At 43.8% G+C, this 24,517-nt stretch overlaps 1 protein-coding gene across 1 annotated transcript in view; it reads right to left on the bottom strand.

Moving 5' to 3' along the window:
* Window positions 1-24,517, bottom strand: part of LOC126272451 (uncharacterized) — a 70,048-nt gene that overhangs the window by 3,768 nt on the left and 41,763 nt on the right. The window contains exons 6-7 of the mRNA XM_049975328.1: window positions 21,234-21,329; window positions 7,813-7,953 (exon numbers count right to left, since the gene is read on the bottom strand). Of these exons, the coding sequence (XP_049831285.1) occupies window positions 7,813-7,953; window positions 21,234-21,329 (237 nt within the window). The remainder of the gene's footprint in view (window positions 1-7,812; window positions 7,954-21,233; window positions 21,330-24,517) is intronic.

Below are 24,517 nucleotides of genomic sequence, written 5' to 3'. Positions count from 1 at the left end.
TAACGCCATCCTTTAAGAATTGTACCTTCCCGAATCCTCGAATAATTTAACTTATTACAATGGTGTACATAGAATCGAATTGTATCAGAATTTTTTTGCTGGCCCTGAGAGTTAAGCCACACAGTGACCGAATGGCGGGCTATTGTATAACTGTCTATGCAGGCATAATTTTGGAGCAAACGTACAGATGGCGGATAGTGTTAAGTTTGCAGCGTATCAGTATTACTTTCGCCAAGGGCAGCAATAGTCAGTTAAGTATCTTTATTACTTAGAATATAACTTAATGAAAAATTAAGTCAGTTACTTTCATTTTTACCTTAGAAGTTATGAAGTATAGAAGTGTTACGTAACAAATTCTTTAATGCCAATACAGTGGACATATTGCTTTACACGTACAGGACATGTTTACATCAGATTTTCAAACGAGGTCACATCATGGTGGGACTACTCGTGTACCCAGGTGCAAGTGTGATCAGTCCATAATCTGATAATGTTGAGCAGACAGAAGATGAAAACTTAAAGAACGAACATGCAAGAAATGAAAATGAAGTGCGTAGAAATGAAAAAAACATGATGTCCTCGAAGTAGACACTAATGAATAGTACTATACTAGGCAATTCCGTCCCGTACTATGATTATACCAAACATTTGCCTAAGAGAATAAGTATTTTAATTTCTAGACGAACAGAGTACAAAAACGTTGTAAACACGGAAATGTCAGTCACTTACGAATGACTTAGATATGAAGTGCGGGGGAAGCCAAAGCGAAATTGGTGAAGGGAAAGTGCAGAAATGTAGAACTAAATTGTCTGATGGCTGACAGACTATAGAAAAGCAGTAAACCTGTGGTGACATTAAGATCAAGGGTGTCGACAGGAAGAGTACAATGGGGATCTCACTGTTAAACAAGAGGAGATAGTGCATAGGTGCTAAGAGCACACTGGAGTCATTTGAGACTGGAGGACTTGTCTGATTCAGTCAATGAAGAAATGGGAGTCTATATGGAAGGTCTAGGGGAGCCATTATCAGAATCAGTCTAATAGAGCTTTGGAAGACTTCTCAAGCGAGACAGATGGGATAGGTAACATTCCTTTTTAACTTCCAAAATCGTTGGAGGAAATGTCAGCCAAAGGATTATTAAAGCTGGTATGTAGAGCCCGTAAGACCAGAGACAGGCGATCGGGCTTTTAGAAAAATATACACATTGTTCTGAAGAGATCAGTGGCAGGTAACAGGAGAATGAAAAAGAATGTTTTAGCAGTTGACTACCAGTTTGGCCTAAAGGAAGGTGAAGCCGTAAGCCTAATGATTAACTCGCTAATTTAAACAAAATTCATGAAAAAACAAGGTAACTCCACAATATTTGTTGTGTAGAGGAACGTTTCAGTAATAAAAAGTGATGCAATGTGTTGGAAACTCACAGAAACCGTATATGGCTCATGAAAAGGGTAATATTGTGTGCAGAAGAATCAACAGGGAACAGAAAGGATATAAATTCGAAAATGTGCCATTACCTGAACACACTTCATGAATTTAGAAATGTCTATTATTCGGAGTACACTAAACATTCACGTGCTTGATATGAAGAGGAAAGGTATGTAGTGATATCAAAAACAAATTAAACTTACGTCATAAAAGTACTTGGTGGAAATTAAGGACTGCGAAGTACCTGCGAAATTGCCTTTGTGGAAGAGTACAATCTTCGGGATCAGTAGGTTTGAAGTTTTGTGGAAAGTTGCGCTGTGAGACATGAGCCTATGAAGCGTAATTTAGAAATACATGGAAATTTCAGGATAAATTTTATCGGAAATGAACTTATCAGTCCAAGTTACAGAATAGTTCACAAGATGGGAGAACGAGGAAAATCGTTCACCGATGGCAACTTCATTGAAGAGTATGATGGAAGTAGTAAATGACTTTTCTTTAGAAAGCTATTTGTTTGGAAGTAGCTGCCTTTCAGCCTTTAGTTAGGTGGAAGAGAGCAAGTCGGGGACAAAGTGCTACCGATACGCGAGAAAGCTAGGAACTATTTCCAATAATCTCTGGCGCTGGACGAGTCTATAGGCTTCTAATACATTCCAACTTCTGGAGTTAATGGTTTCGATTTAAACTTCGAGATACCTGAAGAGTTTGTATACGTTTTCCGCATGCAACAATTTAAAAACGAATTTTCATGGAAATTCAAAAAGTTGCAAGCCTATGATTCAATGGATTCAGTATAGCGGGGGTTACATTTCGAGGAGGAAATGTGACTAAATGGAGAAAGTGTCTGGTGAGGTAGACGAGCACTCAGTGCCAAGATCTGCCACCTCTGAGCTCTGTTCAAAGGATAGCGATATGCACACCCAGATACCGGTAGTATTGCTTTCACAAGGTATAAAAAATGCAGTGAATTGGTAGAGTTGTCATTTTAACTCAGGTCATTCATGTGAAAAGGTGTCCGATGTGATCATTGCCTCACGAAGGGGAATTTGATCGCGAAATGGACCTAGACGCATGGGATATTCCACTTCTGAAATCGGTAGTTAATTCAGTATTTAGAGAGCCACAGTCAATGTGTCGAGGAAACTGAATTTCAGTCATTAACTCTCTCCAAACAACGCAGTGGTCGACTTCCACTTAACGACCGAGAGCAGCGGCGTTTGTTTAGTGTTGTCAGTGCTAATAGACAAGCAACGCTGCGTGAAGTAACCGCAGAAATGAATGTGGAACGTGCGACCTACGTATCCATTAGGACAGTACGTCGAAATTTGGCATCAGTGGACTTTGCAAAAGCACTCTTGTTGATAGCCAACCAAACAGCCTCTCCTGGGCTCGTCACAGTATCAGTTGGACTCTAAACAACTGGAAAGCCAAGGCCTCATCAGCTGAGTCCAGATTTCAATAGGGAAGAGTTGGTAGGTCTCCATTGTGGCTCAGTCTCTATAAAGCCATGGACCGAAGTCCAACGAGGCACTGTGCAAGCTGGTGGTAGCTCCACGAAACTGGTGTTTACATGCATTGGACTGGGTCCTCTGCACCAGCTGAACTACGAGATCTTTGGCAGCGATTCATGTAAGTCATGTTCCCGAACAACGATTCAGTTCTCACCAGGCTGTAACTTAACGATTAGTTTGAAGAATTAAAGTGAATGGTTTGGCCATCCAGATCTCCCGACGTAAATCCCAGCGAAAATTTGAGACTTAATCGAGAGGTCAGTTCGTGCACAAAATCTTGCACAGGCAACACTGCCGTCGCAACGGACGGCTTGGCTTAGTACTTCTACAGGTGACTTCCAAATCTATGGTGAGACCATATCAGGTCGAGTTGCATGCACTAGGCGGGGCGAAATGAGGTCATACATGATATTAGGAAATGTCCCACGACTTGTCACCTCAATATATACTTTTGGTACATCAGCAACCACTCTGTAGGGAAGACGTTTCCTGCGTACCCCAACCCGTCGTTTCTGCCGTGAACTTCATTCAGGACAATCACTCCTTTAATTTTAGGCTTTTTGAGGAAGCTGCTTTTCCTGTTCCAGAGGTTGCCCCTCATTCTGCAAGGTCCAGGCAGTCGCAGAGGAGCTCCAACGTCAGGCGCATAATGGCGCCCCCTTAGGGATATGGCAGCAAGAGAGGGAAGAAAACCAATGTGCACTCCATGTGCATACCTGGAGGAGTCATTCCAGATGTGGAAAGGGTCCTTCCGGATGCCATGAAGGGTACAGGGTGCACCCATCTGCAGGTGGTCGCTCATGTCGGCACCAATGTGTGTCGCCATGGATCGGAGGAAATCCTCTCTGGCTTCCGGCGGCTATCTGATTTGGTGAACCACCAGTCTAGCTAGCCGGCTGAAAGCGGAGCTCACCATCTGCAGCATCGTCGACAGGACTGACTGCGGACCTTTGTTACAGAACCGAGTGGAGGGTCTGAATCAGAGGCTGAGAAGGTTCTGCGACCGTGTGGGCTGCAGATACCTCGATTCGCCCCATAGGGTGGTGTTTCGGGTTCTACTGGATTGGTCAGGAGTCTACTACACAGCAGGTGTCTACACGGCTAGCAGGGGTTGTGTGGCGTGGACTGGGCGTGGGTCGAAGTCAGGACATACAAGGACCAAGTAGCAGTCGGTATTGTAATCGTGAACTGTGGAAGCTGCGTTGGTTAAGTACCAGAACTTCAAGCACTGATAGAAAGCACCGAAGCTGAAATCTTTATAGGTACGGTAAGCTTGCTGAAGCCAGAGACAAATTCTGCCGACATTTCTACAAAGGCACAGACGGTGTTTACAGAAGAGATTGCATGCAACCGGTGGTGGCGCGTTTGTCGCTGTTAGTAGTTTATTCTGTAGTGAAGTAGAAATGGAGAGATTCGAGCGCGCTCGGAGGCTTTCCGGCCAGTCATTCTTCCCGCGAACCATACGCGACTGGAACAGGAAAGGGAGGTAATGACAGTGGCACGTAAAGTGCCTTCCGCCACACACCGTTGTGTGGCTTGCGGAGTATAAACGTAGATGTAGATGAATACTATGACATGCGTCATCACGCAGCAGTGTAGCTCAGCTGCGGTAAAGTGCTTTTTGTACAAGGTCCGAAACGAAGTTTTCGTCTTACTGAAAAAGTGAGGGCTGATTCACAGCTGTCAGATCCTACCTGGTCGACGTCTCATTGCACACGAATGAACTAAACAGACAGGGAAAGTATGAGCTCACGTGATCTCTACTGACTCAGTATTTCTGAGGCACCTGCTGCTGTTCGAAGCCCAGCTTTGCCGAAGAAGCTATTTTGGCTGTGTGATAGTTGTTCTACAGTACCCAATGACAACATTTTACGAAAAAAAATGTTTGCCATTTCAAGCTTTGAGAGATTTTTTGATCTTCACATAATGTACAGTGACATATTCCAAAATCCGTTTTACTGAACTTTTGTGTTTTGCTACAACCGCAGCTCAATGATTTGCAGGAGAATTACTTTTTTGGAAACTACAGAGGAGGTAAACCTGTTTAGATTTATCGCTCCTGATCTCATATTGAGCGGCAGGAACTAAAGAAATTTGCCGGAGGTATGGCACCAACGTTTGCAACTACTTTTGTCTGGAAGAAAACGTTTTCAATAAAAAACTAACACCTCATCGAATGGCGTTGGCTGATTACATTTGGAAGAAATGCTCTTTAGTGGTTGAAAGAGCGCTAACTAAGTACTGATGACATCTTTAAAGCAAAACTTCAGTTTTCTAAAATTTACTTCTCGCTGTTTAGATTGTGGTAGTTAAATGTGGGTACACTAGATCTGATTAAGCCTTTTGCTACAGCCGCCTCTTTGGGAAACTTAAATTGTTTCTTGCCTTACATGCCTCAGCTGGTGGTTCACACGGAATGCTGAACTCAGTTTTTGCCTTTGTGTACAGTATTGGTCAAAACGAAAACAGGACAAAGATCATATGGTCAGCGCCCGTCATTTTGCCAGTTATCCGGCGCGCTGTGAAATTTTGTTACTTTAGATTTCAGCAATGAGCACTCATGGAAGGAGCTAGGCATATGTTATCTATCAGTTGTGCAGAGTGATGAGAGTAATAATGGTTGCTTAACTGCTACGTTGAGTAGCAAATGAACTTTCAGTAAGGAAGTTCCTCTTCTTGCCTGGATTGTGCAGTGGGCCTTCATCAATTTGGAACGATATCCTGGGTGAAGTTTTACTTCATTGTTCTTGCTCCACTATGCCTAGTAATCGAGGCCTACATGAATTCCGTGTCGGATCCCAGGTTAATATTTATTGTAGTGAAAAGTTTTGTTTGAGGTTGAATAAGAAGACGTGATGGTGTTCTACCATCACTAAATTTGATGTAGAAATCTTGAGTTTTGAGTACTCAGTGTGGTGATGCAAGGAGACAATTTATTGAGGAAATTGGGCCTACTGAAGGGTGAATGATAACCAACGCCATAAAAGGCGGATCAACTACTCAACTGAGGTGTGTTAATAAGAAAAATGGACAGTGACACTGACAGCCCAAACTGAAGATGTTTAGAGAAGAGTAGCGAAGACATAGGTGAATAGGACCACATACAGCCTTAAATGACATGTGCCACGCAATTTTCTAAAGTTATTTAGAGGCAAATTTAATCGCAGCCGTCGTACGGAACATTCCTGGCACAGACGCAACGAACACATGCAACTGCTCACTCGGCGAATATACAGGGTGTCCGACTCAAACCTCCCTGATTCCAGTGACGCAGGAGAGAAACCACAGTAGTTACAACAGTGAGAATGCACCACACTGTACAGCATCTCAAAGAATATATTCCGCGTTAGAAGTGCCAAGGACCGTCGTCAGATTACAGCATGGTCACAAAGTGAAAATTGCGACTCCACAGCACCACGCGCAAGCAGTAGTGTGGATTGCCGACAAAATCGCCGATCACTGTGCAAACGAACTATCGTACGTATGAATGTGATCCACCTCATGTGAAAACAAATAAGGAATAGTATAGGCTGTTTGTGACAACAGGAAGTTGTTAAGCATTCTGGCGGTGCACGTAACGGAGTTTCAGAAGAAACAATAGAGGAAATGAGACGTTTCCCAGAAGCCCACGCAAGTCAATTGGTCAACAATGTAGGCAACTTGCTGTACCTCGATAAACATTGCATCATGTAGTTTACCAGCGCCTTCGTATGTGCGCTCACGAAGTGCAAATTTTGCAGCATCTGAAGCCGAACGACAAACCACGCCGACAACAATTTGCTGTGGATATGCTGCAGCGTTTTTATATGGATTCCAGCTTTCTGGAAATATGTTTCTCAGATGCGACAACCTTTCATTGATCAGGAAGATTTAATGGGCATAATGTTGGGATTTGTGATTCGCAAAATCCGCGCACTGTCATTTAACATGTTCGTGATAGCACTGAAGTAAACGTCTGGTGCGGACTAACGCACGACAGGATTGGACTGTTTTTCTTTGCATAATGAAGAGTGAATGGGTCGGTTATCTGGACATGTTTGAGCAGTCTGTGTGCTATCAGTCACCAGACGTGGAACAACATTTTTCAACAAGTTGGAGCTCCGCCGCAAGTTCCTGGATAGGAAATTTACGAATTGTCGGATCGGACGCGCAAGACCCATTGCCTGGCCACCACGTTCACCCGACATTTATGTGGGTATTCGTGAAGGACCACGTGTATTCGCATACGGTGGACGATATTCCTACGTTGCGACATCTTATCACTAATACGTTGTCAACAATAACAAAGGAAATTTTACAAATAACTTAGCGAGAAATTGAATGTAGACCATGTTCTTCGTGCTGCAAATTGTTCGCTTGTAGAGGTGTACTGATAGATAAATTCTGAGATGCTCTACAATGTGCGTTTTTCATTGTATTTATTGTGAATTATGCCTGGGTCTGAAATCTGGGAGGTTTGAGTGGGACACCCTCAAAGTACTTTAGAGGAAAACCTCGAAAAATCTTATCACTGAAGGTGTTCATGAACAGAGTGGGAACCAGCAAATTTCCATAGGTAAATTTTCCAGAGACTACTGTGCCCGAAGGACTGTAATACTCTATTGAAACAGGTGTGAGGAATATTTAAATTTTGATTGCTGCAAGCCTAGTGTTTGATGTTTTACCGGTAGACCAGGCAAACGCAATCTTTGACCACGCCGTAGTGAACATACTACAATTTGTAGTAGAGGCTCTACGGATTTTCCGTTTCCGAAAAGGAAAATGCTTCGCTGCTGTTACAGGTCTGAGTGAGTAAGGTAGTGAAACTTCAGATGTTCATGGGCGCACAGAATCAAAATTAACACTTAAAAAAATTTCTACATTTGTAAAATCGCACCTTCGTTTGCTGCGCTTCATCTTCCACTTTTTCCCTTTCGTCATGGTCGACTGTTGCCTCCGTTTCTTCTTCCACTTCCATAGGTTGCTCGACGCTAAAATACATGCTCTTATCCCCTGGGGTCTCTGGTCGGGCTATCTCCTATGTAGACAAAGAAACATCTCATCAGATCTAAAGTTAGTTATTGACTATGACAACATGAAAGTATCTTATTTCTACCTACCACCCAATTTTGTATCTGATCGTAATAATTTTAACCGGCCACCAATTCCACAGTAATGATTTTAGTGAAGTGTAGTTTGTACAGCAGAGTTGCAGCTACTTTAACGACAACTATTTAGGAAATAATTTAGAGGCCTTAATGGAAATATCTAACCTCTAGTCGCCTACCGCCCACCATGAAAGACGGAACGCCCATTACTGGGCGATAAGTATAACATCGACTACCACTGGCCTAAATTATGGCGGCAGCACCAGGCAGAGATCTAGGAATGCTGATATTTGATTACATCTTTTAGTCAACTAAAGAGAAACTTACTTCGAAGGTGGTGTACGTAAAAGGGATACATTTGTCCAAGGAATGTAAGAACGAAAGTAATTCATTAATAATAAAATAATCCGAAAAATGTATCATTTCATTAAGAAGAACAATCGAAACCAAATATACGGAAGAAAGTACGCAATATGTACCATTTTATCACCTGATATGGCAGATAGACGCAAATTTTCTGAATGTATTGATGAGAAATAATGAAAATAATGCGATGCTAGATGCATTACTTCTGCCATACGAGGCGCATAACTACGTTCATGATATGACATACTATACTGTTTGAATATAAATGTTTCAATTTGAGGGCAAAGTACTAAAAAAGGAATTTGCCGAACCATTCCTAATTAGCAGAGGACGAGAAATTGATGACTTGCTTGTGAGGAACGATGAGATCTATCCAAACAACTAAATACTCAGCCTTCTGTCTAATGCAAAGGCAGAATTATCACCGGTCACAGAAGAAGTTTTAATAATAAAGTAAGATGGTTTGTTTAATGGAACATGCAGGACAATGACCCACTTTCGAGACATGAAAGTACAAGAGCAATGGGTGAATAACTTTTGACTTAATTTTTGCTCTTTGACCGAGAATGATCTTAACTCAGCTGTAACTATATCGGTACTGGAAGTCACACGATAAAGACATTCAACCTGCCACTGCTCAGGAAAGATTACACTGATTAGCGAAAACATGACCACCTGTTTAAAGGCATTTACGTCCATCTTAGAACGCAGCGCAAACGAAACAGTAGCACGGACTCGTCACATGCGACTACATACAAAATACAGCCAACATGTGTACGCACAATTTACGCAATTCCCGTGCACAACGAGCGAGTGATTTAAGGGCGTGGAGCTGCTCCGTGAGGGTCCTAAACGCAGGTAATCTGATTTAAAGTGAATGTGGCAACCGAAACAAGCTAAGTTCACTGCGACACTCAAATCACTAGCGCGATTATGGCCTAGTGATACGACAGTTCTGTCGGTAGGTCTGTCAAGCATGATGGGAACAAATGTAGCCTGCAACACTTCGTATCTTTCACAATTATAGTGAAATTTCCGTTAGTCCCATGGACACCAGTTCAGTGTCCGGTAGCGTAATATTGCATTCACAGTGCGTGTTTAGAGCAACAGTTCATTTTAATACACTCCTGGAAATTGAAATAAGAACACCGTGAAAGCATTGTCCCAGGAAGGGGAAACTGACACATTCCTGGGGTCAGATACATCACATGATCACACTGACAGAACCACAGGCACATAGACACAGGCAACAGAGCATGCACAATGTCGGCACTAGTACAGTGTATATCCACCTTTCGCAGCAATGCAGGCTGCTATTCTCCCATGGAGACGATCGTAGAGATGCTGGATGTAGTCCTGTGGAACGGCTTGAAATGCCATTTCCACCTGGCGCCTCAGTTGGACCAGCGTTCGTGCTGGACGTGCAGACCGCGTGAGACGACGCTTCATCCAGTCCCAAACATGCTCAATGGGGGACAGATCCGGAGATCTTGCTGGCCAGGGTAGTTGACTTACACCTTCTAGAGCACGTTGGGTGGCACGGGATACATGCGGACATGCATTGTCCTGTTGGAACAGCAAGTTCCCTTGCCGGTCTAGGAATGGTAGAACGATGGGTTCGATGACGGTTTGGATGTACCGTGCATTATTCAGTGTCCCCTCGACGATCACCAGAGGTGTACGGCCAGTGTAGGAGATCGCTCCCCTCACCATGATGCCGGGTGTTGGCCCTGTGTGCCTCGGTCGTATGCGGTCCTGATTGTGGCGCTCACCTGCACGGCGCCAAACACGCATACTACCATCATTGGCACCAAGGCAGAAGCGACTCTCATCGCTGAAGACGACACGTCTCCATTCGTCCCTCCATTCACGCCTGTCGCGACACCACTGGAGGCGGGCTGCACGATGCTGGGACGTGAGCGGAAGACGGCCTAACGGTGTGCGGGACCGTAGCCCAGCTTCATGGAGACGGTTGCGAATGGTCCTCGCCGATAGCCCAGGAGTAACAGTGTCCCTAATTTGCTGGGAAGTGGCGGTGCGGTCCCCTACGGCACTGCGTAGGATCCTACGGTCTTGGCGTGCATCCGTGCGTCGCTGCGGTCCGGTCCCAGGTCGACGGGCACGTGCACCTTTCGCCGACCACTGGCGACAACATCCATGTACTGTGGAGAACTCAAGCCTCACGTGTTGAGCAATTCGGCGGTACGTCCACCCAGCCTCCCGCATGCCCACTATACGCCCTCGCTCAAAGTCCGTCAGCTACACATACGGTTCACGTCCACGCTGTCGCGGCATGCTACCAATGTTAAAGACTGCGATGGAGCTCCGTATGCCACGCCAAACTGGCTGACACTGACGGCGGTGCACAAATGCTGCGCAGCTAGCGCCATTCGACGGCCAACACCGCGGTTCCTGGTGTGTCCGCTGTGCCGTGCGTGTGATCATTGCTTGTACAGCCCTCTCGCAGTGTCCGGATCAAGTATGGTGGGTCTGACACACCGGTGTCAAAGTGTTCTTTTTTCCATTTCCAGGAGTGTAACTGCTTATTCGGACGAGAAACGTCTTTCGTCATACTATGAGAAACGTTTCCATTGATCCACCATCATCTCTTGGTGCTGTCAGGCCCATTCTGTCTCGATTGATGGTGGCATCAACATGGAAAAACTAATCTTGTCTGCTGAGGAGACGCACCTTCAACAGCGTGGTCTGACTGGTGTCTCCATCGCTTATTCCTGCACCGGCACTACTATTCTCTTATCTGCCACAGATTACCGCCTATCCTACAACACGGAGAGGTGAAGCTTCCTACCTCCGTGTCTGGTGACGAGACGGACGTCCAACAGCTTGTTGCAAACTTTCAGCTTCCCTGTACAATTACTTTCCGTAAATGCTCACGAGCGTAGCAAGCGAACCACCGATCAGTTTTGCCGATTCTCGTGTTTAGACACCAGGTGACCTACATTTACATCTGCATCCTGCATGGTACCTTTGCAGGTAGGTATGATGCGGTCTCATCTTTGATTGTGGCGTTAACTTCACATCACGGCCAACATATATTTCGTTGCTAATTTGAATGTACAGATTTTGTTCCGGGAGGTTGGCGAATAGATAGAAATGTAAGGTGTCAGGCAAATCCAACACCTTCCATGAAAACGCTGACATGATAAGCAAATCCAGTAGTATGTCACATAGCTCCGAATAAATCGTGACAAATTAACCAATGTAATGGGAGTAACGTGTCAGCAAATGGAATACCACAGACTAACACAAGAATGCCTAAATGCATGTCATACCTTCCCACCATGAGAGACGCAGTTCCGAGGGGAGAAACGAGAACAGAAGCTGAGAGCAGAACCTTGTTAAGCTAAAAGACCCTACGATAAGGGACAGACTGGACACGTCACCAGCTAACCACTAGGGCCACACCACCCGCATGCTTTAGCGTGAGACTTTTTCGAGTCTTACGTTGCAAACTTAAAAACATTGCCCCACCACGAAACGTATAACGTTTCTCATTGCAGACAATTTTTGTAGGTGGAGCTTAAGGTTAACATTGAGACCCTGATTGGTCAGATGAAAACACAGCCAGATAGGTTTTTTTAAACCAACTTCGGTAAATTGTAGTAAGGAGAAGTTAAGAGAGTTGCTTCCGAGATGGCGAGGTGAGCGGAGCTGTGCTTCCCGCCGCCGCCCTGACGCTGCCTAAACACCGACAAAGTAATGAACGCACGCGATGCCGCATTTTTGAGCGCATAAGGCTTCACTGAGAACTGCAGAAGTATCATCTGTTACACCCCCTTTTTGCGTAATACTAGTGTATCGTCAAAGCTCATGGTGTTCATTTGCCACTTTAAGTAAAAATCAGAGACGCGATGATTATATAGTTATTGAGAAGCCACATCAGCCACTGTAATTTACAAATTAGAAAAGTAATTGAAGATCATTGAGGGTCACTAGACCATTTTTATAGTTTTCTCTTTTGTTAAACTTTAAACCTATATTATAGATGTGATATGGCACAGGTCATCCTTCGATCGATTGTAGAACTTGGAAACCCATTCAGGAAATATTCGTTCACATTTTTGTTGAACGCATTTGGTTTTTACCATCCTGTATTAAAACATTTCCTTTTATCAACAGTGCATTTTATAAACCATGTTTTGTGAATATAATAAAATTTCCAGTGGTAAACTTAACTGCTTTTTCGACGTTATTTTACCAGCTAACTAAAAATAGGAAAGTCTTGAACCCTTTCCACTAAATTTAGTTAGTATTAAGATTCTTTTACAGGGAGTGCAGTGGAGCTGACGGTGAAATAATTATTTGGTTGTATCATCGCTAGTCTCACTGAACTCTTCTGAATTCTGCATGTCATGTGTGGTCTGGCGTCTCCTTACCAGGAACAGGTCCCAGGTTCAAACTAGTCAATTCCCTAAAAAAAACACGCTTAGCGTCGTTGCGCTAAAGTGGTAGGAAGACACGACGTTGAACAAACGGACACCAAGCAGAATGTTAGAACATATGACTGGCTCGTAAACTTCATAAATAATAGAACCACTGTTCGACAGCGGGTGTTCAGAGGCAAGGGTAACGTAAAAAGTGCCTCAGGGAAGTGATAGTCAAATCACTTGTGTCTACAGAGAACAGCACCGATCGTGATAGGATAGGCAGGACTCTGCTGTGGATTGTTGATGCTGTGGTGTAGAACAAGGTATGTAAGTTGAATGACTAGTGAGATACAAAACGAAGAAAATTTACAGTTGGTGCGATGAATGACAAGTAGTCGCGAAGGTGGAATAATTTAGGTTAATGCGGATCAGTAGAAAGAACAAACCCGTTGTGTTCCGATAGAGATAAGACTACAGTACAGTGCCGGTGCAGGAATACGCGTTGCAGACACCAGTCAGCTCATGTTGAACGTGCGTCTCCCCAGCACACAAGGTCTTTCCCCGTTTATGCCACCGTAAATTGCGATTGCAGTGGTCCTGGCAGCATCAAAAGATGCTTGTGGATCAATGGAAACGTTTCTCCTGGAACGATAAATGACGTTTCTCGTCCGAATAAGTTGTTAAAATTACTATTGTCCAGCTTGACACACCCAAGTCGTTTAAATATCTGTATTGAACGTTGCACAACGATAGGAACTGGAAGAAGGATGTGAGAACGGGGGGAAGGAAGGTTGATGACAGACTTCCGTTTATTCTGAGAATTTTAGTAAAGAGCCGTTCACTTGTAAAGGAGACCGCATATAGGACGCTGGTGCGACATTCATGAATATGTTCAAGTGTGTGATCCGTACCAGGTCGGATGTAAGGAAGACATCGAAGCAATTCAGAGAAGTTTTTCTAGATGTTAGCGATACGTTCGAGCGACACACAAGTGTTAGAGAGGTTCTTCGGGAGCTCAAACGAGGATCCTGAAGGGAAGGCGACGTTCTTTTCGAGTAACACTACTGAAAATTTATAGAATCGGTATTTGAAGCTGACTGCCGAACGATTTACTGCCGCCAACACACACTGCCCTTAAGGACCACGAAGATGAGATAAGGGAAATTAGGGCTCTTACAGAGACTTACAGTCTTTTTTTCCCCTCGCTCTACTTGCGAGTGGTACAGGAAAGGAAATGACACGTAATGGTGCAGGGTACCCCCCGCCACGCACCGTACGGTGGCTTGCTTAGTATCAACGTAGGTGCAGATACTGGAACAGAGCGAGTATTCACCAACGCAGAGTGCCAAAAGTCTAAACTTATTTGTGTTTACCGTTTAAGTATTATATACAGCTCCATCCGTCCTGATCACATTCCTTGTAGCGAGTACTCATAATTTGAACATCACTCAATTTATGAAGAAATTACAAATTCTAGTTACTGTCAATGATTATGCAAGCGTGGACCAATCACAAGGGCACCCTGAAAGGCCCTAAGCATAACTGGTAAAATAAGTCATTCTACAATCTGTTTTCGAGAAGGTAATACATGAAACCGTATATACACACACTTATGTCATTAAAAGACTAAACAGTTTGACGAAGAATTGCCCTGATGAGACACTTGTGCCTTCTTTTGTCAATTCAAGGCAATATACGATCGGTTTTCGAGTTGGCAATAAGCAAACTAGTATGGTAAGGTCAACTCCACTTAAAGACAATAGTGGAATCTGCGTTGGAGAACATTCGTGCGATCATGCTGAGTAAGATCGTGTAAAGCATTTTCATGACTGGTGCTCTGAAACAAAATGGAAATCTTGTATTTAATGTTAGCGACATACTAGCTCTTGAAATCTCTAATTTTGCGATTGGTGGAATGAAATTGGTTGGTACCTTGACATTTCACGATTCTTAATATGTTTAGCATTTAAGCCTATCCACTTGTCGCCTCGTGCACTGTTTATGGCACAAACGTTAGAGTTGCCGAACGACGGAAACAATTGGGGCAAGTCTGCGAGACGCAAGGCAAGTAAGCTAGGATTCAGTTACGAGAAGTGATGGCAGACGCACTTTATTTTCAAGTATATTAATTACACGTAGCATCGCTGTGCGTCTCCGTCTAGATATTGTGGCAGACGTTATATCTAACATTCATTCCTTAAGTGGTATTAATTTTTCGAAGGTATGTCCAGGCAGTCACAAAGTGGGGACCGCACCGAATAGTGGAGACTGGCGGAGCCCCTCGCCTTTGATATTTTCGTAGCCGTCCGAGGCCAGGTACAGACGCGCCGCGGAACATGCCCGGCACATTGCGTTCCACTGCGAGACATTGTCCAGCTCGGGCGTGCTGGAGACTGGCGCCTATCCGAACTATCGCTCTGGTGATGAGAGCATCGTCTGCCGCAGAGGAGAAATTCTTGCGCGTTTCACTGACGTTAAGGTAGCGTGGGAGACAAAGGCCCGCCACAAAGTTTCTGACGCGGAACGACCTCTGTGCGCGCAGCATGATACGCAGGGCCATTGGAGGACCGCCGTTTATGTCGGAACTCGTTGCGGGGATGTGCATACATTTTGGCGGCAAGTATATTTTATGCCGTGTCTAGGAGTTATGACGCGGTGCAACAATTACGTCACAGCCACGAACTGCGCGAGCTGCATAGCGCCTGCAAATTCTTGTTGACGCTCTATGTGGAATGATGTTGGGGAGAAAGGGAAGATTTACTTGGCATTCGGGAGAGGTTTGCCTGAGGACAGTTTCTTCAGCAGCCGCCAGCAGCGATGCTCCACTCATCTTGGTGCAGAGGCGCAGCTTGCAGTCTTAGCAGTCGTGCACCATCGAGCAAACTCCACACTACTCATTGAGCAGTACGTTGGAGAAAATACCTGCAGCTCATACGTAATAGGAATCAGTTTCCTCTTCACTGCACCGAGTTCATCTGATCTCCGCTTTTTTAACCGGTTTATGTCATACTGAACGTCCAGCTAGAGGTTAACTATTTGTCCATTCCTCATGTAGTCAGGCAGCGTTTGTTGGTATTATTGGGGGATGCGTCTTAATTATTCCCATTCCATTTAAGAACTTTGCCAACCGTAAATATCATCCGTGGCCGTGAATGTTTCGTGTTTTTCATTTTTGACCTGTGTTCTGCGTATTCACATGTTTTATATTTTAACAAACAGCCTGAGGAAGAATCATTTCTGCAGCTTTTTCCTCCCTGATAATTTATGAATATTTTGTTGGGTTACGATACAGTAGGAATGCAGGATTCTTACACTAAAATACCCCACTCAAGACCTCTGCTGGAGTCCACAGTTTGTTAGCGTTGTTTAATCTGTTAGGCGAATATAATCTGTTCTTAAATGTTACCACGTAAGCAGGAGATTCCAGGTCAAGTATGCCAGTAACGTAATTTAATTTCACGTCTTACAATTTGCAAGCCACCGAGGGTATTTTGTAACCCTACTGTGTGTGCTATTTCCACTTCGATGTTCCAGTCGCCAATGGTACGCCGAAAGAATGGTTAAGCCTCCACGTCAGCTTTCTAATTTGCCTTTTCGTAAGATATACTTATGGGAATATATTCGTTGACTAATAGATACGTACTCTGAAATTTAACACTGAACTACATTGAAGAGGCAGAAGGTTTCCAAGCGTCTGTCACTGGAGTTGCGGGAACACTGGGAGCTTTCGCAATTACTACAAGAACCTCTAACTGAAGGCTCCGCTCTTTCGATCTATTTTATCAATCGTTTGCGGTACGAATCCCTGACCTTCAGCACTGAAATACGTTTAGAGCGAGGATTTTTAAGGTATCTAACGAATCCTAGCCTGGCATCTGCCTGGACGATAATTAGTGTTATGACCGTTCCACTAAAAGTCTAAACATACGCGCACTTAGAAATTTTGCAGCTGTGATTACTTGCTAGTAGTTCGCTGCACGTTACATCTGTTTCTACCGACGGTCAACTACCGTTCCACTCGCCAAGCGTTGATTCTCTTTGGGTGTTGCTGTATTTCTCTACTATTTTCTAGCATTGCTAGTTATCTGTGTGACAGTAACACCCGCGAAAAGCCTTATGGAACTTCCGACGTTATTAACTACATCAGGGAAGTAATTGTCCTATATCGCACCCTTGGGGTACAGCGAAAGTTACTTTTTCCACCTATGATTTGTCTTCGTTGAGAGTGATGTGTCTTCTTGCTACAAAGTTTTTAGTTCAATGACACAGGTGATCGCTGTCGCCTTTGTTCCTTAGATAGGCGTGCTGAACTGCATCGAACGCCTTCTGGCAGTAAAGTAATGCGGTATCCACTTTGAACATGGGCGCAGGTAACTACTGATGGCTTCTTGTGGACGAAGAGATCGAATCATATTTTACACAATCTTTTCATAATGGTGATTCCTCCAGAAAGATTTTTTTTCACCAGAAATCTGTTTTGGAACAAGTTTGATGCTGGCTTCTTATGACAGCGATTTATTTCTAGTTTTGTGCCTGTGTTCAATGACTAAATCGACAATGACCTACGCTGTTTTCCTAATCACTAGGAACACTTCGCCTTTCCAGCGACCAATTTTACACTTGTTCTTTAAGGGGATCAAGTTCTTTCGCATACACCATGAAATTACGAAATAACTGTACGTATTTTCTCTGTTGAATTATTTCAGTTTTTATTCCCTGCGTTCTCCAATATGCCGTTTTGATGTTCGAAGATTTGAAGGAGAAAATACAGTGCCATATCCGTAGTGGAAGTGTTGGAAAAAGGGTGATGTTTTGGTCTTCCCTGTGTGATCTATGCCGCTATGCTGTTTCGGGTGCATTGTACAATATTCTTTAACTCCGTACATTGCTGAAAATTTATGGTCCTGGGAGAATATTTCGATAGCCGAGTGAGTATGAAAATTGTCGCTACTGCAAAAGAAATTTTTCTTTTCCTACATGCCACCTAATACAGAGTGTTGGTTTAAGTTTGTTACACAGTAGTTACTCTTTTCGTAGTTAAATAATTTATAGGAATGTTTGATACACCACTGAATGCAGTGTATCTTCAACTTTTATTCTGCAGAGAAACGATCTTTTAAGAGCTTACAGCAAAGAACATTTACCTTACGCTAGTCCCGTCCATTTCGATTGCTCTACAGGATTTCTACTCACTATACCTGAACATCATGCCGATTCACTTTACTGCAGATATGGAAGGTGCTTTCGTCACTGAACACAATTGAGGAAAGTAATGTTCGGTCTGTATTTTGTTAAACATTTCTACACCGAAGTCGACTCTTTTCTTTGGTACTTATTCGAAAGTTGGACCAGTTTGGGTTTCCGTATACTTTGAACACTGACACTATGCACTTCCAAGCTACGAAAGTAAGACTTAATTTCTTCAGTTGCCGAGTCAAACTACTGGCCGACCCTGACCTGGCATACTGTGTGATACACAGCCAGTATGGGCGAATCGGTTATACCAATTAGACATTGTCATTCAAGTGGTGGCTTGTGATATGTATTCCTGAACTGTGAACTGTAGTAGCGGATCTTGGACCGATGAACAACACTATTATACTATTTTATGACTGAACAACAAATGCGCACGCTACCTAGCTGAAAGTAGAAGGGTTAGGCAGGAACAACTGGACAGTGCTGTAGCAAAGATTTCTGTTACATATTTGCTCTCCACAGTTGAAGATTAGTGTAGTTTATGAACACAGGGACGAGCAGGAAATTTAAGCTAAATCTTCAGGTTCCTCAAAGCCTCTACTATTGCAGCTCTTGAGGCGAACGAAGAAAGGGCAGAATGGTTGGGGGGGGGGGGGGGGGAGGGGGAGAGGGCTGACCGTGTTTCAACTGCTTGACAGCCGAGTTTCAAATTCTGAATCCTGCTAGAATCAGTAAATATCGTATTGTCTACAGCTATGGACACGCCATTATAACTTTGCCCTTCGTCAAATTAGCTGATATCAGTGGATTTTCCCGATTGCAGCCCTTTTGTTGGCCTGTGATTCCATTTAGCCTCTGCACCAGTTATACTGCGACTTAAAAATCGTGTGTCGTCTCCCAGTATGTCATTTCTCCCTTTTTCCGGCGTAGAGCAGAAATTTGACGCTACATGCACTAGTCCTTTTATGTCCCCTGCAAACATATTGATCCATGCTGCCTCTCCATAATAGTGGAAGTGTTGACAGTGTAGGACGTGCACGAAGTGACCTCTCCATGACGTCCAATGGATGTTCGACATGATTCGTGTCGGGTGATCTGCGCAGCAAAGTCATTGCTCGACTTGGCCAGAACGTTCTTAAAGCCAGTCACGAACTGTAGCCTGATGAAATGTTTGGGAACCTTTAGTCCATGAATGGTTGAGAATGCTCTACAAGTATCCGAACATAACTTCCAGTCAAATATCCGTTCAGCTAGACCAGATGACAGCCTACACCGTTATGGAAGCACCACCAGCTTGCATAGTGCCTTGTTCACAACTTGTGTCCATGGCTTCGTATGGTCTGCGCTACACTAACCCTACCATCAGCTCTTACCATCTGAAATCTGGACTTTTCAAGCTTCGGTTTCCTAAGGTCCAGCCGATACCGTCACGAACCCAAGGAAGGCCCTGCAGGTGATGTGCTGTTAGCATAGGGAGTCTCAACATGCTTCATTAACTTCGAATGTGTCAGCATTGTCCTAACACTGTCGTCAAATGTCTAACATTTTTATCTGCAGCTGATCACGCAGTGTGTGTGTTTGCAGTGACAAGACACAAACGTCGCTGCTCTCTGTCGTTAAATGAAGGCCGTAGAGCACTGCGTTGTCTAGTGAGACATTTCAGGTTTGGTATCCTCGATACAACTGACGCTTTGAATTTCTGAATACTGAATTTCTTAACTATTTCCACGTTCAAAGTCTTAATTCCCGTCGTGTGGCCATAATCACGTCTGAACCTTTTCAGATCACACGCTTCAGTGAAAGTGAGAGCACCACCAATGCACTCCTTGTATACCTTGTGTACGCAGTTCTACCGCCATATGTAGATGTGGTTATCGCTATCCTGTTATTTGTTACCTCCGCGAATACTTCGCTTATCACGTCCCGTGGCATTCGTCCTCACGGTGGGCAGTGCCCATTTATTTGAATACCTTAATCTTTATTACTTTTTACAACGCTTTGAAATTCAGACTAAATTTATCGGCAACATATTATCTTTAGCATTCTTAATAGCCCTACACGAAGTCCTGAGATCCCGGAAACTGGAAAACAAGCAGTTAGGTACAATAGGACATCTACATCTACATGACTACTCTGCAATTCACATTTAAGTGCTTGGCAGAGGGTTCATCGAACCACAATCATACTATCTCTACTATTCCACTCCCGAACAGCGAGCGGGAAAAACGAACACCTAAACCTTTCTGTTCGAGCTCTGATTTCTCTTATTTTATTTTGATGATCATTCCTACCTATGTAGGTTGGGCTCAACAAAATATTTTCGCATTCGGAAGAGAAAGTTGGTGGCTGAAATTTCGTAAAAAGGTCTCACCGCGACGAAAAACGTCTATGCTGTAATGACTTCCATCCCAACTCATGTATCATATCTGCCATACTCTCTCCCCTATAACGTGATAATACAAAACGAGCTGCCCTTTTTTGCACCCTTTCGATGTCCTTCGTCAATCCCACCTGGTAAGGATCCCACACCGCGCAGCAATATTCTAACAGAGGACGAACGAGTGTAGTGTAACCTGTCTCTTTAGTGGACTTGTTGCATCTTCTAAGTGCCCTGCCAATGAAACGCAACCTTTGGCTCGCCTTCCCGACAATATTATCTCTGTGGTCCTTCCAACTGAAGTTGTTCGTAATTTTAACACCCAGGTACTTAGTTGAATTGACAGCCTTGAGAATTGTACTATTTATCGAGTAATCGAATTCCAACGGGAACTCATGTGGATCATCTCACACTTTTCGTTATTTAGCGTCAACTGCCACCTGACACACCATACAGCAATCTTTTCTAAATCACTTTGCAGCTGATACTGGTCTTCGGATGACCTTACTAGACGGTAAATTACAGCATCTGCGAACAACCTAAGAGAACTGCTCAGATTGTCACCCAGGTCATTTATATAGATCAGGAACAGTAGAGGTCCCAGGACGCTTCCCTGGGGAACACCTGATATCACTGATAGGACCTGTGTTACCTTCTTTCAGTACAGACCAGCAATGAGCTAGAGATCTCAATGGCACTATTTTGAAACATGAAAATTTGTTACTAAGACTACAATACCTTCTTACTAACACAAAAATAAATGCTTTGAGTTCTATAGCTAATGGAGGGAGCTCAATTTGCGGGAATGCGCACCTATACACTACAATGCAATGAAATCAGTTTACATTTTCTCCACATGTCTGCGGTGTAACAAACTACTGACCTCTTCGGATGATGAATGTTCGTTGTAGACATCCAAAGACGACACTGAGGAGGAGGGACTCAGAGCAAGTTCCACAGTAGAGCGAGAAGGTTGTTGCTGAAACATAGGAAGGTGGTAGAGATTACATTTAGTTGTATGTGCAGAGTTCTCATTTAGGATACAATTTTTTATTAAGTGACGAAAGAGAAAGTGTTTTGTAGCTGTTAGTACTGGAAAACATTCCTTTGCAACTGAATTAGAGCGTCATATAGACTTTTTTAATAAATATGGTGCTTCTTTCTCAAATTTTGGAAACTGGTATTCACTAGTTGTAATAAACAGATACTTTTGTAATGTACTATATGCTATGTAACTCCCCATTCGAATTATACGTAAATATCTTGATATGGTTTGTTTATTTTGTGGAATACCATTTTGCTATTTGGATGATTTCAAATGGCTCCTAACCTGAAAATAATTAGATGTCAAATCTAAAACTGTGGCTAAGCTTTTTGTTTCATGAGTTATATTTTAAGTTCAGATTGCAAAGGACGTTGTTGAGGGCAAGACCATTCAGACGCAGCTTATGATTTTACGTTATAGTTAATATCAACAGTACAGCTGTACTTTAAGGGGCTAGGGGCAATTTCATATTTACACTACTGGTCATTACAATTGCTACACCAAGAAGAGAACCAGATTATGAAGAGGTATTCATTGGACAAATATTATACTACACCTGATGTGTAGTTACATTTTCACCCAGTTTGAGTGCATAGATCCTGAGAAATCAGTATCCAGTACAACCACCTCTGGCCGTAATAACGGCCTTGATACGCCTGGAAATTGAGTCAGAGCTTTGATGGCGTGTACAGGTACAACTGCCCATGCAGCTTCAACACGATTCCACAGAGGGTAGTGACTGGCGTATTGAGACGAGCCAGTTGCTCTGCCACCATTGCCCAGACGTCAACTGCAGGGAGATCTGGAGAATGTGCTTGCCGGAGCAGCCGTCTAACATTTTCTGTATCCAGTAAGGCCTGTACAGGACCAGCAACGTGCTGTCGTGCATTATCCAGCTGAAATGCAGGGTTTCGCAGAGGTCGAATGAAGGGTAGAGCCACAGGTCGTAACGCATCTGAAATGTAACGTCCACTGTTCAAAGTGCCGTCAATGCGAACAAGAGGTGACCGAGACGTGTAACCAATGGCACCCATACCATCACGCCGGGTGATACGCCAGTATGGCGATGATGTGCGTTCCGGGCGATGTCGCCAAACACGGAAGCTACCCTCATGATGCTGTAAACAGAACCTGGATTCATCCGAAAAAGATATTTTGCCATTCATGCACCCAGATTAGTCGTTGAGTAGACCACCGTAGGCCCTTCTCTGATGCAGCGTCAAGGGTTACCGCAACCATGGTCTTCGAGCTGAGTCCATGCTGATGAAAACGTATCTGTTCGTGCAGATGGTTGTTGCCTTGCAAAGGTCTTTATCTGTTAACTCCGGGAACGAGACGTGGCTGCACGGTCCCTTACAGCCATGCGGATGAGATGCGTGTCATCTCGACTGCTGGTGGTATGAGGCCGCTGGGACCCTCGTGAATCCATCGATTCCATACTCTGCTGACAGTCATTGGATCGCTACCAACGCGGACAGCAATGTCGCGATGCTATTAACCGCAGTCGCGATAAGCTACAATCCGACCTTTATCAAAGTCGGAAACGTGATGGTACTCATTTCTCCTCACACGAGCCATCACAACGTTTCACCAGGTAACACCGGTGAACTGTTTGTGTATCAGAAATCTGTATGAAACTTTCCTCACGTCAGCACGTTGTAGGTGTTGCCACCTGCGCCAACGTTATGTTAATGCTTTGAAAAGCTAATCATTTGCATATCACAGCATCTTCTTCCTGTCAAATTTCGCGTCTGTAGCACGTCATCATCTTGGTGTAGCAATGTTAATTGCCAGTAGTGTAAATGAAAATTTATACTTTTTTTAGTGAGCTATATATTACAAGTGACGACACTTGACCGGAAGCCGTAGGTGTTAGCTCGATAGAAAACTAAGGTTTACCTAAACTTTTTTCGAGTCTATTAGCGTGATCAGTAAAAAGTAAAATTACATATGGACAATATTGTCGAGTCAGTGCTCTGAATTCAGTATAGCGGTTGGAAGTATTTGCCGGCCTTCCGACGTAATTCTTTGTGCGAGGGATATTCCGCCACGTATTTCAGAGTCACGATGCCTTTAGGCGCTATCTTTTGTAGGGGCAACGTGAGGGAAACAACTTAATCGCCCGCTGGAGTTGATGTGACGAACTGCAAGCAAGGGAGTGGGCAAGTGAATTTAGGTCCCATGGGCCACGACCTGAACAGAAAATTGCGGCTGCATCAGCATTTTGGTTATGCAGGTAGTGAGAAACTACGACTCGAGAAATTCTTTCCACTTTGCATCGGTTTTTTCCTATTTTAAAATTTACAGCTGAAGATTTTTCCTATTGGAGAATAACATAGCACATTTGTTTGCTCCCGTCTCTTGCCAGATTATCATCGTCTGTCTCCGAATCCCTAGTTCCGCCTGAGATGTTAAGATATTGCTCTGTCTTACATTCAGAAGGGTGTGCAACTACGTGTTTGACGAAAATTAAATCTTAACCTGTACGCAGTGCTCACTGTCTGCTAGTTTACTATTTCATTTCCTGGTTCTGGCGAGGCCTTTTTGCACGACGGAACGAGGTAATTCTAGGTTATATTGCTCCCAGTATTCTGATATTTCAGGGCTCAGGTAAAGTAAGTGTGCATACTCGGCATTCAAGTTGAAAGAGGGATTGCAAGGTTATTAATCAAGGTCGATTTAATACTGCTTTGCATATTGTCTCTGTAGGTTTTGCACTCTATTGGACATTAAAATTTCTACACCACGAAGGTGACGTGCTACAGATGCGAAATTTAACAGAAAGGGAGATATGCAAATGATCAGCTTTTCAGAGCATTCACAAGGGGGTGCCGCCGGTGGCTGATTTCTCATACACAAATAGCAGTTGACCGATGTTACCAGGTGAAACGTTGTGGTGCCTCGTTTAAGGAGAATACGTACCATTACGTTTCCGACTTTGATAAAGGTCGGTTAGTAGCGTATCGCTACTGCGGTTTATCGTATCGCGACACTGCTGATCGCGTTGGTAGAGATCCAATGACTGTTAGCAGAATATGGAATCGGTGGGTTCACGAGGGTAATACGGAACACCTTGCTGGATCCCAGCGGCCTCATCACTAGCAGTCGAGATGACAGGCATC

Source organism: Schistocerca gregaria, chromosome 5 (assembly GCF_023897955.1).
Source record: "Schistocerca gregaria isolate iqSchGreg1 chromosome 5, iqSchGreg1.2, whole genome shotgun sequence".
Taxonomy (NCBI): domain Eukaryota; kingdom Metazoa; phylum Arthropoda; class Insecta; order Orthoptera; family Acrididae; genus Schistocerca; species Schistocerca gregaria.
The sequence above is the reverse complement of the archived record's forward strand: the minus strand, read 5'-3'. Positions and strand labels throughout refer to the sequence as shown.